The sequence below is a fragment of the Uloborus diversus genome, chromosome 2, assembly GCF_026930045.1.
Source record: "Uloborus diversus isolate 005 chromosome 2, Udiv.v.3.1, whole genome shotgun sequence".
Classification (NCBI taxonomy): Eukaryota; Metazoa; Arthropoda; class Arachnida; order Araneae; family Uloboridae; genus Uloborus; species Uloborus diversus.
Window position 1 is genome coordinate 154,834,117 of NC_072732.1, and position 18,676 is coordinate 154,852,792.

General features: G+C 32.8%; 1 protein-coding gene across 1 annotated transcript in view; it reads left to right on the forward strand.

Annotated features, from left to right (window-relative positions):
• Window positions 1-18,416, forward strand: part of LOC129217437 (cytosolic carboxypeptidase-like protein 5) — an 84,978-nt gene extending 66,562 nt beyond the window's left edge. Inside the window, exons 9-10 of the mRNA XM_054851734.1 lie at window positions 8,118-8,373; window positions 17,950-18,416. Of these exons, the coding sequence (XP_054707709.1) occupies window positions 8,118-8,373; window positions 17,950-18,194 (501 nt within the window). The 3' untranslated portion in view covers window positions 18,195-18,416. The remainder of the gene's footprint in view (window positions 1-8,117; window positions 8,374-17,949) is intronic.
• The last annotated feature ends 260 nt before the right edge of the window (window positions 18,417-18,676 follow it).

The window sequence follows — 18,676 nt, forward strand, 5'->3', positions numbered from 1 at the left end:
AAATCAGGGAGATCAGGGAAAAGTCAGGGAACTTTATTAATCAGGGAAAAATCAGGGAAATATCAGGGAATTTTGAAAAATAACAAAAAATCAGGGAAAATTGATTTTATGAGGAAAAAATTTTTTTTTTTTGCTTTACAAAATTAAGTACTCTAATTCCCTACACATTTTCTGCCAATTATTTGTTTTAAAAAAAAGTAAAATAAATGACGTGCGATTATACACTGCCGCATATTTGTGCATCTTTTTTACTAAACGTATTGAATCTTACTTATTAACCACAGGATGAACTTCCTAAGATTGCTTCTGTGTCTGTTAGGTTGTTTATTTTACCTAGCTTGAAATTTCCTTATACGCTTTCAATGCTACATAATATAAACAACCATACAGGCAAAGAGGAAACCTTCATTCCTTTGCCTTTATTCCATTGTCTCGAATAAATTAGTGCACTGTAATCACGATTTCAAGAAGAAATCTTTGATTTTTGAATTAAGACCTTAAAACCTTAAAAGTTATTACTTCTTCGCATTTTTAATTCAATTACTAGAATTGAACTTTCGATTAAAAAAAAACTTTGTTTTTTGCTGTTATACTATTTGTTGTCACCGCAGATTATAAAGGTTTTCTTTTCTTCAGACTTAAGGGATTCTTTAATTTTATAACCAAATTGTATTTTTCTTTCATATATTTTGAAATTAACTAATTGATTTTTTTTCTTGCATTTCAAAGTTGTTTGTTACAAAAGCAATCTAAGATTTTTTTTCGTTACATACTGAAATCATTTGAAATAGAGTTAACTTGTGTACTTAAGTAAATATCTTTATTTTTTTATTGTTAAAATGCTGTATTCATTCATTAAAACCTATGTTATTGATGAGAGAAAAGCTCCCTATGAATGGATGTCAAATGGTTTCATCTGTTTTGCATAAATATGTCAATTAGTTATATAAGAACAACTACATTACTTCAATTCTTTCACTATTACTTGTTATTCTTGCAACAATTATTATACTGTTTGAAAACTTAGTTCAAAATAATTTCAATTACTTTTTAGTTCTATCATAAATACACATGTTTTTAAGAGTAATTTTAATAGTTTCTTAAAATTCTTATGCTAAGTGGTTTCTGGAAGTAAAATATTTTTTTTTTAAATTTTCTATAATCTTTCCGTGTAGAAAAATTTAATATACTGTTTTGTAGGGGTTATTTTCCCAAAAAAATTGCTTGATATGTTTTTTAAAACCATTTTATTAAAAAAGTAGCATCTTTTTAAAATATCTTTAGTTCAACAACTTTACACAACTTAAAACGTTTAAAATACTGCATTTTATACAAACATACAATGGATTTCAAGTAGAGCAAAGAAAGAAAACATTATCATTGGTAACGTAAATCAGGGAAATTTGGTGAACCTAATCAGGGAAATCATGGAAAAGTCAGGGAACTTTTTTTCACAATTCCTGTCGCCACCCTGTACTGCCCCGGGGGTGTATTTCATGTACTAGTAATTTAATCCATGTACGAATGAAACTTGCCATTAAGTAAAGTCAGGTAGTTCTCATGTCACGCTTCTGGTATAACTTGTATTACCTGGTTTCTGTTGCCTGGTAACTAGAAACTGCTTGTTGATGTAACTGCTTTATCAACAATTAATGTTTCTGATGACGATGAAGTCATGATCTAGCAAATTTTTACTATGCTACATCAATGAGGGGATAACCTTATTGGTTTATAAGACCTTATTTTGCACACCCACCTTAAATATACATTGATACCATGGACACTTCGCGGAACCCCGCCTCTTCCTATGGCACTCAGTTTGAAAACCCCTGTCATATGAAAGAAATAAGAATCATTTTTCATATAATAGAAGAGTACATTTGATTTAAATGTAATGACTTTGATAAAAACCCTATTGACCGTACACACAGCCATGCCCTCAACAGGTACAAATCATTATTTTTTAAATACAAGATATTTTTTAGAAACTAGAAATTTCAGATAATGATGCACAATGGTTCCTTATACTTGTATTCAAATATATCTCAGTTAAAAGCCGAGGTCTAAAATTTTCGAGAATTAAGTGCAAATGCATGAGTAAAAATGTCTGATTTATGCAAATAGATTGAGCATAATTGCTGCTTTATGATGTGATTGCAGATTTCAATTCGGTTTTCAAATGCAATTGTTTTTTTAAATGGAAAAATGAATTTTATTTTTAATTGCAGTAATTGCAAGATTTCCTTTCAATATTTCATAATTAACTTAAAAAAAAAGTGAAACTTGTCAATTCTTAATGAAGTCAAAGTTTGGCCCTTTTAACCAAAAAAGTTTTTTTTAAATAACTGGGGTGGGGGGAGTATTTACTACAGTGAAACCTGGATATCTCAAATCTCCTTATCTCAAAACCCTTGATCTCTCGGAAAAAAAACCTCCTCAGCATTTTCCATTAAAACCCTTATGTATTTTCCATAGTTATCTCAAAATTTATTTTTCAAAACCCTTGGTATGTCGAAATTTTTGCACAGAAGCAAGTTTTTGTTGTTTTTCTTTGGCAATTTTTGTAGTAAAACTAGTTCCAGAGACTATTGCTTAACATTTTTCATCGCTTTTCTTTGAAATTTTGTGAATAAAGGATTGGGGCAAGATAATAGGTGAGTGTTGGTATGAGGGGGTTGTTGTGTTTTCCCCAGAGCTTAGAATCTTTGCATTTCTCTCGAACATATTGTCTACTTTGAGGAAAGGGGGTGGATTTTTCGTCCATCAGTTTTCAAGCGAAAACGGAGAATGCGTTCCTCATTTCCATCATTTTGCTGTTTTAACTCCTGCAAAATGACTGCTGAGAACTTTTTGAATGTGGGGTTACTGGTTGAAGATAAAATTAGAATATTTAAATTTTTAGGTGAAAAAACCAAGTTGAAATTGTTGCTCAATTCAAAATCTTATCCTGAGTACTTTCGACAATTATAAAATTTCAAATCTAGTAAAATATTGAAGACTACTTTATTGTTCGTAATTCGAAGTGGTCCCATGTATAAATGCATGTAGCGTATGTGTGTGTAATTGTGAGAGCTACTAAGTGTAATTTTTTTAAAACCTTGATAACTCAAAAACTCGACACCTTGAATTTTTTTTAAGTCCCGAGAGATTTGAGACATTGAGGTTGTACTGTATCAATATATTTAAAATTCATAAAACTCAGAAGAATAAGTAACACTTTGTGGATAAGCTTATGCATTTAGATTTCAGTTATCCTTAACAATCCAAAATTTCCTTGTTAAGGATACCTACCCACAGAGTCAGGGCCATACTTAAGAAATGGTTTTTAGGGTTAAAACCCCCTCCCCCAATTTTTCAAACAATGCTTTTTGTTGCACTTTTTTGCTGATAAAATTATTAATACTATTTGATTTTTTATTTACATTTCAATTTTGCGTGATAAACAAAATAATTATCGAATAATTGAAGGACTTGGGGGCAAGAATGTGATGAGCCACATGATGTGAATTTTCATTTGGCCAACTTGGAACTTATAAAAAATAGTTGCAGAATTTCTCAAAAGCATTATGTGAGGGCTGTTCAATAAGTAATAAGACTAAATTTATAAAAAAAAATACAGAACAACTTTAATCTTCATAATTTGCATGGTTTTTTTAAGAATAACTTCTGCGGGACTAAATACATTTATTCCAATGTTCAAAGCCGTCTATGCAGAGTTTAGATATGCTTTGTTGCTTTCAAAATGTTTTCCTCGTACTTGTTTCTTAAGTTGAGGAAACAGCCAGAACTCACTGATGTAAAATAAATCTGAGATTGCACTTGCTAATAATAGCAGCAGTGTTAATCATTGTCTTTGTGATGGACATTGAAGATTGTCCCTCACGTTCAATATCTCACATATTTTGCCTTCCTTCCTTAAAAGTTTCATGCCAGTAAGAAGTACTGACTCTAAACATTGTTACATTGTTGAAAACTTCACGTATCATTATCAAAGGTCTGTGATGCTGATTTTTGCAGACGAAAACAAACTTGAATCGCATAACTTTGTTCCTATGACGCTTCCATTTTGTAAACTCGATGCATCTTGTAGGCGCCCACCAACAGGCTTCAATTCAAGCACAAGATACTCAGAAACATGAGTATGTACCCGCTAGATATCAGTAGCTTTTGTTAATACAGACAACAAACATTTTTCATGCCACAGAAATTAACATTCCAGAGTGGTTTCGCGGCAGTGAAATTAGTCTTATTACTTATTGAACAGCCTACATACATTCTATATTCTGCAATACTAAAACTAGGTATGTTTTACTCCAAAGGACATAATCCATTGTCATGTTTATTTCAATTTTAGTTAAGAGAAACAAAAATTTTGATCATAAAGTCACTACTTGTTTCTTTAAATTTGAAAGTGCCGAACTTTATAATAGTCTGCAACTATAACATATCTTATGACTGCACACATCTATTATTTTGAGTTGTTAAAAATGCATCAAATATTAGTTAGCGGTGAAGTTATGTTGTGTAAACATCAGGATTTTTTCCTTCAATTAATGAATATGTCAGATTTTACATTTGCTCATGTTGATGCCCATAAAGCAGCAGCCCCTCATTTAAATAACCCATTGAAACAAAAATCAGATGCACAAAAGAAATAAAATTTTATTGATACTTTAGATTTCATGAAATATGTGTTTGGTAAAACTCTCCCCGAAACAAAAGTTAAGAGCCACAGGGCCTCTATGTAGTCTGCACCTTGCTTCATATGCTGGAGGTCGTGGGTTGGATTCCCACCAGTGCCTTGGGTGTTATTTCCTCTCTTTGTGCTGTAAATCTTTCCGGTGTTGTCTTATCAGGGCTCCCAACACATTTTAGCCATAAAAAAGAGTAAAAGAGGACCACTTTGAATCAAAAAGGGGACCAAAGAGGACCAGTTAGGATTAAAAAGAGGACCTAGGGAGGACCATTCATAGTTAAACCCAGGGAAGCACCAAAAGGCAAATTAGCTGCCTGGCACTAAATACGTGAAGATAATTCGTTAATTAACCACAATAATGATTTTTAATGATAAATCCTTATCACCTTCTGCACAACTGAATTTTCTGTGCATTGAATTATATTATTTACACAAACATTTGGATTGGGGGGGGGGGGGGTGACAAGCAAGCATGTAACTGACCATCTTACAGAGTAACTTTAATTGTAAAAATAAATTTTCTACTAATTAACAGGTAAAAACTGGCTAATTAAAAATAATCACCTAAGTGACCGATGAATTAGTGCATACCTAATAAAGACTTTTTAGATACAGTTATTACAGTAAACATCATAGCACATAGTAGTTTACAAAATTTTTCACATAATCAGTTTAAAGAGAATTCATTTTGATATAAGATACCGCAAGACAAGAAGATATAGTTTAGAGGCCAGGAGGTCCCCTCCCTTGGTTTTTACACATATTTCCAGCCTAAATATGGTAAGTTTATATATATACATATGAGAGTTTATGACCAAACACCAAAGCAGGAGGTAATTTCTGGCTACGCTACTGACTAACTAAGTTCAAAAATATTAGAGGATTGCAAATCATTTATTAGTATGCTAAGTATCCAAATCATTTCTTCATATGTATGTATTAGTCATTCGGGCACCAAAAAATATTGTAATGTCTTCATGTATATATAAAAATTAGTGAGAAAGAAAATTTTTTATTAAAGTCACCACACCCAAAAATATACAAATGCTGCTCAAGCAATAAACACACTGAATGTAAACTTGAGTCTGCTTTTACTGGATAACTTAATGCAATAAATAATTGTGTAATTTCAGATTCATAGAGCTATATTTTCAAATTGAAAATACTCATTATGAGTATTTAAAAAAAAATAAGGATACAAAGTTTTAGTTTTTTAAATAAATTAATATAATTTGAGGTAGCACATGTCAAAACAGATTCCAATTTTCAAAAATATTAAAATAATTACAAGATACAAAAGGATTGAAATATTGAACACGAGAATCAAATTTTCGCGAAGTATGTTCACTGTTGGCATAATTTCCAAAACAAATATTCTCTAAAACTAAACATGACTGAAATTGAACATAAAATATGCTAGTCTAGGATAGCATATGTGAAAATAACATGTACAAGATGCAAAAAGATTGAAATCTTAAACACAAAAAGCAATTCTTCGCGAAGTTCGGGAAAGTCCAATGCTGCTATGGTTCCAAAAATAAGAAAGTTTATTATCTATTAAAATTAAACAAAAAATAAGCTTATCTATGGTAGCGTATGTCAAAATAACTTCCAACTGCCAAAAATATAAAAACATTAACAAGATGCAAAAAGATTGAAATCTCAAACACGACAAGAAATTTTCCGCGAAGTGCGAGTAAGTTCAACGTTGCTATGGTTTCGAAAAAAAAAGTAGTTTATTATCTTTTAAAATTAAACAAAAAATAAGTTAATCTATGGTGGAGTGTCAAAATAACTTCCTATTGCCAAAAATATCAAAATATGTGCAAGATGCAAAAAGATTGAAATCTCAAACACAAGAAGCAATTCTTCGTGAAGTTCGAGTTCGTGCAATGCTGCTATGGTTCCAAAAATAAGAAAGTTTATTATCTATTAAAATTAATCAAAAAATAAGCAAATCTAAGGTGGTGTATGTCAAAATAACTTCCGACTGCCAAAAATATCAAAATATTAACAAGATGCAAAAAGATTGAAATCCCAAACACGACAAGCGATTTTCCGCGAAGTGCGAGTAAGTTCAATGTTGCCATGGTTTTGAAAAAAAAAGTAGTTTATTATCTATTAAAATTAAACAAAAAAAAAAAAAAGACCAATCTATTATGGAGTGTGTCAAAATAACTTCCGATTGACAAAAATATCAAATTATTTACAAGATGCAAAAAGATTGAAATCTCAAACACGACAAGCACTTTCCGCGAAGTGCGAGAAAGTTCATTGTTACTATGGTTCCAAAAATAAAATAGTTAATTGTCTATTAAAATTAACCAAAAAGTAAGCAAATATAAGGAGGTATAATGTCAAAATAACTTCCGATTCCCAAAAATATCAAAATATTTACAAGATGCAAAGAGATTGAAATCTCAAAACCCAGCAAGCAATTTTCGGCGAAGTCCAAGAAAGTTTGATGTTACCATGGTTCCGGAAAAAAAAGTAGTTTGATATCTATCGGAATTAAACATAAAATAAGCTAATCTACGTTAATGAATGTTAAAATAACTTCTGACTGTTAAAAACATCAAAATATTAACAAGATGCAAAAAGATTGAACTCACAAACGCAGGAAGTAATTTTTCGCGTTGCTACATATCGAACACAAGTTCAGAAAATTGCACTGATGAAACATGTTTGATTTTTTTCAAGGTTTTTTCAAGGGCGTACAAACTTGTGAGAAATTTCGGTAGCAAAATGCTTTGATTTGACGTCATAACTCCTCTTCCAAACCTCTCCATTTGCTAGATTTCTATTTTACAGCGGTTGAAGGAGGAGTAATGACGTCAATCTGAAGCGAAATAATACCAGAAAGTCAGGTTCAATAGAAAGACGGCGCCTTTCCAGCGTGTTCCGGCGTAACAAACGTCAGCACACAATATCTTTTAATGTAATGAAAATTTTTAAAATCTGATTTTTGAGTAAAAACAATATAAAAGCGGACTAAACGGACCAAAATGTTAAAAAGCGGTCTAAAGCGGACTTTACCCTAAAAAACGGACTTTGGCGGGAAAAGCGGACCATTTGGGAACCCTGTCTTATCTGTAAATAGATGAGGAAGTCCGACCTCTCAAGTAAATGGCACCTAATCTTTCCACGGCTTGTATTAACTATGAACGTATCAACAACAATTGAATTATTTTATAATAATATTAAATATAGAAGCAAATTAAGTCACCATAAAAAATGTTTAAATTATTGCAAATTTAATGCTTGCTACTTGCAGTAGTTTACTTTTGGAGTATATAACGAAAGATAATACCATGAGGGGGGGGGGATCTTGGTTTAGCTCAATCAAGTTAAGATTGTACTTTTGATTTTCAATCGACTTTTGTTTTCCTTCATTGCTATTTAACTTGTATTTTTTTTCCAGATTGGTGAATCATTACTAGTTTCAGTATTAGATGCTGTCGGCCATAATCCGAAATCTCAAGTTACTAGCTCATCCTTGCTGTCTGTCCAAGGAGTAAAAGAGTGGTTGAAACAACACGCTATGTCATTAAGAGGGAGGTGTGTGCCTGGCTATGTGAGCAAGTATGCTCCTGTTGCAAGAACTAGGTCTCAAGAGAAGTTATCCGCTAGTGCAAGCGCTTTAAAGAAATCAACAACTACTTTCTCTACGAATAAAGGTAAGTCATACGTGCATAGTGATGTGGATCGCGTAAATACCCAGTGGGTAGGTAAATATTTTTTGGGTATTTACCCAAGGCCTGGGTAAATACCCAAAAACTGGGTATTTTACAAAAAAAATGCAAAAAGTGAGTCTAACATTTTTTTTTAAATCTAAATATGAAATAATTGGTAAAACTGATACATACATTATGTATTACACAGTTTATAATATTTTTTATTGGAAGACTTGATGAAATTATGAAAGAAACATATCGTGAACCAAAAAAGAATCTTTCTTTTCAATGTCATAATTGGAGCAATTCAATGATGAACTTCAGGATTTCAAAATCACAATCTAGGTTAGTCATATCCAAAGTGAAAAAAAAAGGAAGCATGAGGGATGCTTGGAAGAATTTACTGAGAAGTTATTAAGACTATGATGTTATTTATTTATTTATATTATTACTGTTTAAGTGATAACGTGGCAATGTTTTCCATTGCCTTGCTCATTTGCATTTGCTCCCCGATACTTCATGATGAAAATTTATTTGAACTATTTTTAATACACGCAATTAGTGATGTAGGGTGGGAAGGTAAATATTTTTTTGGGTATTTCCTCTCAAGGTAAATCCCCTAGTAATTGCACATTTTGCCAAAAAAAAAAATAGGTGGTATCAAAAGGTGATGATTTTCTTTTTAAAACATAAACTGTAAAATGAAAGATTAAAAATATAAAAATTTTTATATAATAATTTTTTTTTAATTAAAGGCGTAATGAAATCTTATAAAAAAAAAACTGTTGGAATTTAGAATGAACTATTCTAAAACTTATATAGGATGGCAGGATGATTTATTTTTGTAAGGGGTAAAGCAAAGGGATTTAAGTTTAATTTTGTCACATAGGTGGCGCTAGCGCAACTTATCTTCGATTTTTCATAATATCATGCTACTAATTAGCTTTGGCTTTGATTTGTGATCAGTTTGTCCAAAGCCTCCTAAATACTAAATGCCTATCACGTTTGCTTTAAAAGTGATCCTAAGCCGGTACACAGACAACGCTACCTGACGTCAATACATGAATGGTGTTGGTATGACGATGGATCCAAACAATTCAAATCAAATTGTTAATTGGTTAATTTTAAAATTTAAATTCAGAAGTTAACCAATTGTTTTCTCCACTTTTAATTTCTAATGCTTTCGACCTTCGATAGTTGGCAGTAGCCAGAAGACCGAAATTATGCTTTCTGGGATCATTTTGCTCTATGTTAAAAGAGAGAATGCGATATGCATTTAGTATTTAGGAGGCGTTACTTTGTCACTCACTTTGTATTTGTACTGGTAAAACTTTAAATTTTGCTTTAAAAAGTGAAAAACAAAAAAGAAAGATGGGGACATTGATTAGGCATATCCAACACATTTAATGTGAATATCATATTAGATTGCTAAGTTGTTTCACACAATAATTCTTAAAATATGTGATCAAAATACAATTTTTGGGCAAAAATTTATTGTTTTGTATATGGTTGGTTATACATATACATAGTGGAATACAGACAGAAAAGTATTTTAGTTGAATATAAATTTTTTAAATAAATACCCGGGTAAATACCCATTTTGGGTATTTACCCGGGTATATACCCTGGGTATTTACCCCTAAAAATAAATACCCAGGTATTTTACATCACTATACGTGCGCAATCATTAACATTAAATTTAAATGTTTGTGATTAACATAATTAAGTTTTCTTCTATCAATGTCTTCTTCAGATAATTATTTTCCCTTTTCTTTATCATTTTAGTTTTGAAGGGCTTCTGTTGTTTGAAATAAATATGCTTTGCTTACGTTTTGAGAGGAAAAACACTGCAACATCTGAAACATATTAGGGTCAGTCAATAAATAACGAGGCAGAGGCTATATTGATAACAGATTTTATTGGACATTCTTCAAAAATACTGACCGAAATTATTTCAGCACTTATCCCTCTGGGAAATCAGTCCCATAATTCCGTGCTCATAAAAGTCTTTTGCTTGCTGCTGGAACCAATTACGCATGCACTGCTTAACATTATCATCCAAATGAAATCGTTGTCCCCGAAATGCCTTCTTTAGTTTCTCAAAGATGTAGGATCATATGGGGAGAGATCTGGACAAGAAGGGGTAGTTCAAGACTTCTCGCTCAAATTTCCACAAAAGTTCCTTTTTTGCATTAGCTGTGTGTGGTTCCGGTGAACTTTCATGTGCTGTCATCCTGTTGCGTAATAACGCTAGACCACACACAGCCAATGCAAAAAAGGAACTTTTGCGGAAATTTAAGTGGGAAGTCTTGAACTCGTGGGGTCCTTATAGTCCAGATCTATCCCTTATGATCCCACATCTTTGGGAAACTGAAGAAGGCACTTCAAGGACAACAATTTCATTCTGACGATGAAATAAAGGAGTGTGTGCCTAATTGGTTCCAGCAGCAGCCAAAGGACTTTAATGAGCACTCAATTATGCGACTAACTGCCTAGTGGGATAAGTGTTTAAACAATTTCGGGCAGTATTTTTGAAGAATTTCGAATAAAACCTGCTTTATAGCCTCTGTCTTGTTGTTTATTGAGTGTCCCTATTAGTAGAGTCATTCCATGTCAAGTGACCTAGTGTACCCTACTCGATCCTCTCCGATTTAGATCAAATTTTATGGAGGTGCAGAGATGCCTTTTGAAACTTACATATGCAAAATTCCAGCTTCCGAGATCCAAAATCCTGAGGATCTATGATTTCCTGAAAAAGTGATCCAAAATGGCTGATCAGCTTTTTGTACCAAATTGCCATGCTAAATTTGCAGAACATTTTATGACACTGGAAGTCTTAAATTTTAAGAACTGAAAGTACATTTGGCTGTTAATACATTCAGTTATTTTTGTGAGTTAGAGCTCATTAGATTTTGTGTAGCACACATGTAAACTCATGAATAAGTTTGGTGGGAAAATTTTGTCCTGAATTTTAGGCTGTCATAAAATTGGGACAAAAATAATTCAAGGGTTCATACATTATGGTTCAACTGTCGGACCACTTGTTTTTTTAATGGTTTACAGTTCCAGAGCTTAAACATCAGTTTTTTAATGATGTTGTCATTTAAAGTGACTATCAAAATCAGTCAAGTGAAAAATTGCATATTTCCAAATATCTGTAACTCAAGTTTCCCACTTTGCATCTTTTTTTCATTATTACCATTAGAAAGAACAGATTTTTTCGTATCAAAATAAGTTTTTTTTCGATGGTGTTCTTTCAGATAAGGATAAAAAAAAATGGGCTCAAAATTCTGTGTTTCGTAACAAATTGCATAGTTTTAGCCGAGGCTTCCTAAAGTTTTATCACACTAGAAGCCTGAAATTTTAGGAGCTTAGAGTACTTTCGGTTGTCAATTGATTCTAGTATTTTCTTGACAAAACACAAAAGAGAACTTTTTTCCTGGATTTTGGGGTTGCTATCAATTTTGAACAAAAATAATTTGTACTTTGCAATTCAGTTGTTGATATTCATGTTTTTAATGGGTTAAAGATGCAGAGCATTAATATTGATTTTCTAAAAGATATTGTCATCCACAGTGGCTATCAAAATCGCTCACATGAAAAGTAGCCTATTTTCAATTCGCTGTGGCCCAAGTTTGTCACCTTGTGTCTTCTTGTCGTTGATACCATTATAAAGAACATGTTTCTTTTTTGTTTTCTTTCTGATAGTCTTCTTTCAGATAAGCAGAAAAAAAAAAAAAAAAGCTTGAAACAATATTTGTCGCTCACAAGAAAATCTTATTCGACAATGAATAAAGAATGGTGATTGCCATGAAAACCAGTTTATAGTGATTTTGAAACTGTTATAATTCAGAAATAGTTTTTAATTTTTCTTTTAAAAAGTTGATTAGAAAATTAAATATGAGAACAGAAAAACATCTTGTTCTTTCTGATGTATTAGTCAGTTTCCAAAGCATGATATTTTTCTGTTTCTATCATATTATATTTGCAACCGAACTTTAAAAAGAAAATAAAAAGATCTATTTCTGGATAACAGTTGCAAAATCACTATTAACCAGTTTCTATGGCAGTTGCCATTCCTAATTCGTTGTATAACAAGATTTTCTCGTAAACGACAAATATTATTTCACGTGTTTTTTTTCATGCTTATCTGAGAAAAAAACCCCTTATTTTATACGAAAAAATATGTGCTTTCTAATGATACCAATGAAAAGAAGATGCAAGATGATAAACTTGAGCTGCAGTGCATTGAAAATAGGCTACTTTTCATGTGAATGATTTTGATAGTCTCTTTAGATAACTATCTTTTAGAAAATCAATATTTACACCCAGCATTTCAACCCATTAAAGCATGTATATTGATGAATTGCTAAGTATGAGCTTTGAATTATTTTTGTTCAGAATTCATAACAACCCGAAATTCAGGAAAAAAACCTCTCCTATGTTTTGTCAAGACTTTGCAGGCATGCTACGCAAAAGTTAATGAACTCATACTCGTAAAAATAATAGAGCATATAGACAAATAAAAGTACTCTAAGCTCTTAAAATTTCAGGCTTCCAGTGTGATAAAATTTTGAGAAATCTAAGTGACATTATGACAGGCAGAATTTTGAGCTCTTTTTTTTTTAATCCTTATCTGAAAGAACACCTCCAAAAGAAAAAAAAAACATTTTGATACAAAACATTTGTTATTTCTAATATTATTAACGAATAGAAGATGCAAGGTGATAAACTTGAACTACAGCGCTTTGAAAATGGGCAATTTTTCACTTTAATGATTTTAATAGCCACTTTGTATGACAATGTCTGTCAAAAATAGATATTTAAGCTCTGCAGTAAACCATTAAAAACAAGTGTTCTGACAACTTGACAACAATCACCTCGTACAAACCCTTGAATTATTTTTGTACCGATTTTATGACAGCTTAAAATCCAGGAAAAAATTTCCCAACCGTGCTTTTTCACGAGTTCACATTCGTACTACACAAAATCTTAAGAAGCTCAAACTCACAAAAATACTTGAAGGTGTTAACAGCCAAACATATTTTGAACTCTTAAAATTTCAGGCTTCCAATTTGACAAAATTTTTTGCAAAGTTAGCCTAAACATTGTACTTTGCAATTTGGCACAAAGAGCTGACTGGCTATTTGGATCACTTTTTTGGAAGATCCTAGATTCTCAGGATTTGGATTTTGGAAGCTGAAATATTGCCCAGGGTGTATCAAAGCAATCTCTACACCTCTATAAAATTTATCCAAAGCGGAGAGGATCGAGGGGGAACAATTTGAAAAATTAGATCAGTTGATGTGAAATGACTCATTTGTGCAATGAAAAGAAGATCAGTAGTTTTATACTCTGCAGCAAAAAATTACAGAAGGCTGGAAATAGCAAAAGGTTTATATTTTATAACCTTCTTTTCCTACATAAGAAAACTAGAAAGTATCTGCCACACTGTGTCTGAATCTCAGAGTATTGTCTCTTATTGCTTTTCATTGTGGTATCTATGCAATTTGAACCACAGCAATAGGGAATAGTACATAAGAGGATCTGTAGCATCACTGCTACTTGAATTTTGACTTTTGTGCGGCCTTGATGTTATACTTCTCCAACAGCTTCCCAATGTAATCAGCGACCAGTGGGGAAAAATGGCCACAATAGACTACCCCTCTTTCTATTCTGTGTTCCATTTCAATTTTTATGAAATAACAACATTGAGAAAAATATTAACTCACTTAAGTCAATTCTATCTTCTTTGAGCATGTAAATTGCTTGACACTTATCCTTTTTTCGATTGACTATATATTTTGAGCTTAAAAAATTGGAGAAGCAAGGCCTCTTTACTTTAAAAAGTGAGAGGGCAGTTATCTTCTCTCTCTCTCTCCCCCCCTCCCCATTATGAAACACCTATGGGTTTGAAGAAAACAATTTACAATAAACACCTGACACTTGATACCCTCGGCGACCACCCGCACCTACCAATTCTGGGTTTATCGGTTGTAAATGCTCAGATAAATCTGAGCAAGTGAGTCTCTGAGGAAGTTGGTTTAAATATATAAAAAAATTACATTATCTGTTACAATTTTGATATGCTCGACAAAAATTTTGGTAATTTAACATCAATATACGTAATAAAGTAAACAAAACCAATGCATCAAAGCTTTACAATGATACAATCTATACATATAATAAAATAAGATGTTTGTGTGTGTGTGTGTGTGGCGCGCATCCCGGGAAAACGGTAAGGCCTAGAAAGATGAAATTTGGTATACAGGTGTAGTTTTTGCTGAAGTTGTGCACCTCGGGCTTCGATTTTTGATATTTTAATTAGAAAAAAAGTTATTTAATGTTTTATGTGATTTTTAGCCCTTTTTAGTACTTTTAACCTCACAGAACCCGAACCAATCGCGCCAGACAAATATTTTTGGTACTATAGTGTCGGAAATTTAGTTTTAAATATGATGAACAAAAAAAGTTTGAAGATAGAGCAATGTTTGTATTTTTTATGAATTTTTGAAAAAACCTTTAATTTACATGTTTTTCTGGGTTTTATTTTTTTCTAATATCATCCTGCGAGAAGTATCAAAGCCTCATTTCTGAAATTTAAGTTGGTAATAGTAAAAACATTTCGCCCTCTTCAGAAGAAAAAAGTTCTTAAAAATACGCAATAGTTTTTTTTTTACAATTTTTTTAATGCTGAACACATCATGTCCTTTCACGCATCAGTCGAAAAAAGCGTTCTTCAATCTTTTATGGCTGTGACGTCACTACTTGGGTTTCGATTCGATATTTACGATGGAATCTTAATCGCAAGCAATGTTAATCTTTTTTTTTTACTATATAGCTTACTTCTATATTTTCTGACGTGATGACCACGTGTTTTTTCGGCAGCGCTTGCTTTTTTTCTTCCCCTTTTTTTTTTGTTTTATTTAGGGATTGCATTTATTTCTTTTTCCATCCCCCCCCCCAAGCTGGACCTTTCGCTGTATCTATATTACGTTGCATTTCATAGTTGTGCGCATTACTTCAATAAAAACAGCGAGATTTTTTTTATCTTTGTCAAAAGCTACTTTTTGCACACTAAGGGGAATTTGAGCTTTTTTTTTTCTCTACTTAAATAAAAAAAGCGGTTTTTTAAGTGTTCTTTGTTTTTATTAGGAAATGGGTGAGGAGGTCAAAATAAATAAAGATGGATAAGAAAATGTAGAGAGAGATTGTAAAGGTAGATAGCCGCCGAAGACGGCAATCTTGGCGTAAAAATGTGAATGTCACAAAAAAAAGATAGAGATGGATTGATTAATACTGCTGCCAAATTTATTTAAACAACCGCCGAAGGCGGCAAACTTGAAGTAAAAAGGTAAATGATAAGTTAGCCAAACAGCCGCCGTAGGTGGCTGCTTGCACATTGGATGTCAATGCCCCCTCCCTCCCCCACATACACCATGACTTTGAAAAAGCAATGCTTTCACATAAAAGTGGAAGTGCTTTTTGTTTATTTTTCGACAAAATTTGCATGAAGAGTACGTCGTTTGTGTCTCCCTTCCCCCTCCTTTAAAAATATTCCAAACGACGAAACTGGAGATAGATCTAGAAAATATTTTATTCAAATTATTAATGATATAGATAGATATAGATTGATTGACACCGCCACAAAATTTAAGCAGCCGCCGAGGGCGGCAACATTGGCGTAAAAAAACGAATGATAATACTGATTTATAGAGAAAAACATTGATTAATGTCGTCGCTAAATTGTTTAAGCAGCCGCCGAAGGCGGCACCCCTGGCGTAAAAAGGCGGACCAGCTGGTCGCCGCAGGCGGCTAGTACATATAATAAAATAAGATGTTTGTGTGTGTGTGTGTGGCGCGCATCCCGGGAAAACGGCCTAGAAAGATGAAATTTGGTATACAGGTGTAGTTTTTGCTGAAGTTGTGCACCTCGGGCTTCGATTTTTGATATTTTAATTAGAAAAAAAGTTATTTAATGTTTTATGTGATTTTTAGCACTTTTTAGTACTTTTAACCTCAAAGACCTCGAACCAATCGCGCCAGAAAAATATTTTTTGTACTATAGGGTCGGAAATTTAATTTTAAATATGATGAACAAAAAAATTTTGAAAATAGAGCAATTTTTGTATTTTTTATAAATTTTTGAAAAAACCTTTATTTTGCATTTTTTCTGGATTTTATATTTTTCTAATATCATTCTGCGAGAAGTATCAAAGCCTCATTTCTAAAATTTAAGTTGGTAATAGTAAAAACATTTCGCCCTCTTCAGAAGAAAAAAGTTCTTAAAAATACGCAATAGTTTTTTTTTTTACAATTTTTTTTTTATGCTGAACACATCATGTCCTTCCAGGCATCAGTCGAAAAAAGCGTTCTTCAATCTTCTATGGATCCTACGTCACTACTTGGATTTCGATTCGATATTTACGACGGAATCTTAATAATAGCAAACAATATTAAACTTTTTTTTTTTACTATATAGCTTACTTCTAATTTTATGACGTGATGACCACGTGTTTTTCCGGCAGCGCTTGCTTTTTCTCTTTCCTTTTTTTTTGTTTTATTTAGAAATTGCATTTATTTTTTTCATTCTCTCCCCCCCCCAAGCTGGACGTTTTGTTGTATCTATATTACGTTACATTTCATAGTTGTGCGCATTTAAGTTACTAAAAGCAGCGAGATTTTTTTTTCTTTGTCACTTACTTTACTTTGTTACTTTTGGCACACTACGGGGAATTTTGGAGATAACTTTTTTTTTTTTTTTTGCTCTACTTAAATAAAAAAGCAGTTTTTTGAGTGATCTTTGTTTTTATTAGGAAATGAGCTGGGAGGTTAAAATAAATAGAGCTGCCGAAGGCGTCAATCTTGGAGCAAAAATTAGAATGGCACAAAAAAGATAGAGATGGATTGATTAATACTGCTGCCAAATTTATTTAAACAGCCGCCAAAGGTGGCAAACTTGAATTAAAATGGTAAATGCCAAGTTAGCCAAACAGCCGCCGTAGGTGGCTGCTTGCATAGAAAGGTGAATGGCGTAAGAAGGCGAACCAGCTGGTCGCCGCAGGCGGCTAGTAAAACATAAATGACACTAGAGAGTTGTTGCTTTACAAAAGATAACGTGTTAAAGTGCAAAAAAAAACTGAATTTAAATGATATTAACTATTGAAAATAGAAAAAATTTGTGTATTAGTCAACCCCTTGAAACGTGAAGCCTTCCTTAGCCAAGAGCCTGAAAATTTTACAATAAGCAGATGTGGAGCTACAATTCCTCCTAGGGGAGCTGAGCTCTTCTGAATTAAGTTAAACCTTTGTGCTGAAAAATAAAATAAGAAATAACAACTTCAAAAAGCACAAATTGCAGATTACTGCAGAAATGTGTTTCCGGGGTACGAGGAAGGCCTTTTTCAATGCAAAAGAAATGAGCTGAGCTTGTGGATAAAAAGACATCTGACAAAAAGTTAGACAAAAGTCCTGTAAAATCTGTATTATTCCAGGGGAGCCATAGCTCCCTCTGTTCCTACGCCCCTGCACATTACTTCTTCCTTCAATGTGATATTTATAAAGGATTTGTCTTACCAGCACTCCAAAGAGAATCCTCCTCCAGCAATGCCAACCTGTCGTCCAACGCTTCGGATTCCGACAGCCGGAATGCCAGGGTGACTCGTTCTCGGACACTGAGGGGCACCACTTCTCTGCTGTCCTCTCCCATCTCCCGCAAGCCCTCGTCTGCACTCCAGAGAAGACACACATTCGTCCAGGAGGGGAGCCAGAAAGTGTTCCGAAAACCCGTTGCACCATCCTCTAGCAAGGCCTCTCCTTCTTAGGATGCCCATCCACACAGAAATTTATTTATGTTACTGATCGTCTTTTGAGTGCAATGAAGTACCAGGGCTCCCAATTGGTCACTTTTTTAGTTTTTAAAAGTTATTTAAAAAGAAATAAAAAAAATCTGGTCTCCCTTTTCCTTTAAAATTTTAGTTTCATTCTGAATTTTTCCTGCGATCTCTTTTGTGCGTTTGCATTTTCTTACTGAAAAAAATATTAATAGCTTCACATACTGCAATAATTTTCAAGTTTTGAATTAAATGGTGTAAACCAGGGTTCCCAATAGGAACGGGAAAATGGGTGGGTGAATCTCGCCACTTGCTAAAAGTTGAGTGAGATTTGAAAAAACTGAGTGAGAAAATTTATTTAAAGAATTTTTTATTCCATAAAAATTACAAAGTTCCACATTTACAAGTAAGGATTTAGCACCGCCTATTTTTGCGTTCATTAAATTTAGTGGCAGCTACATCATATGGAAAGT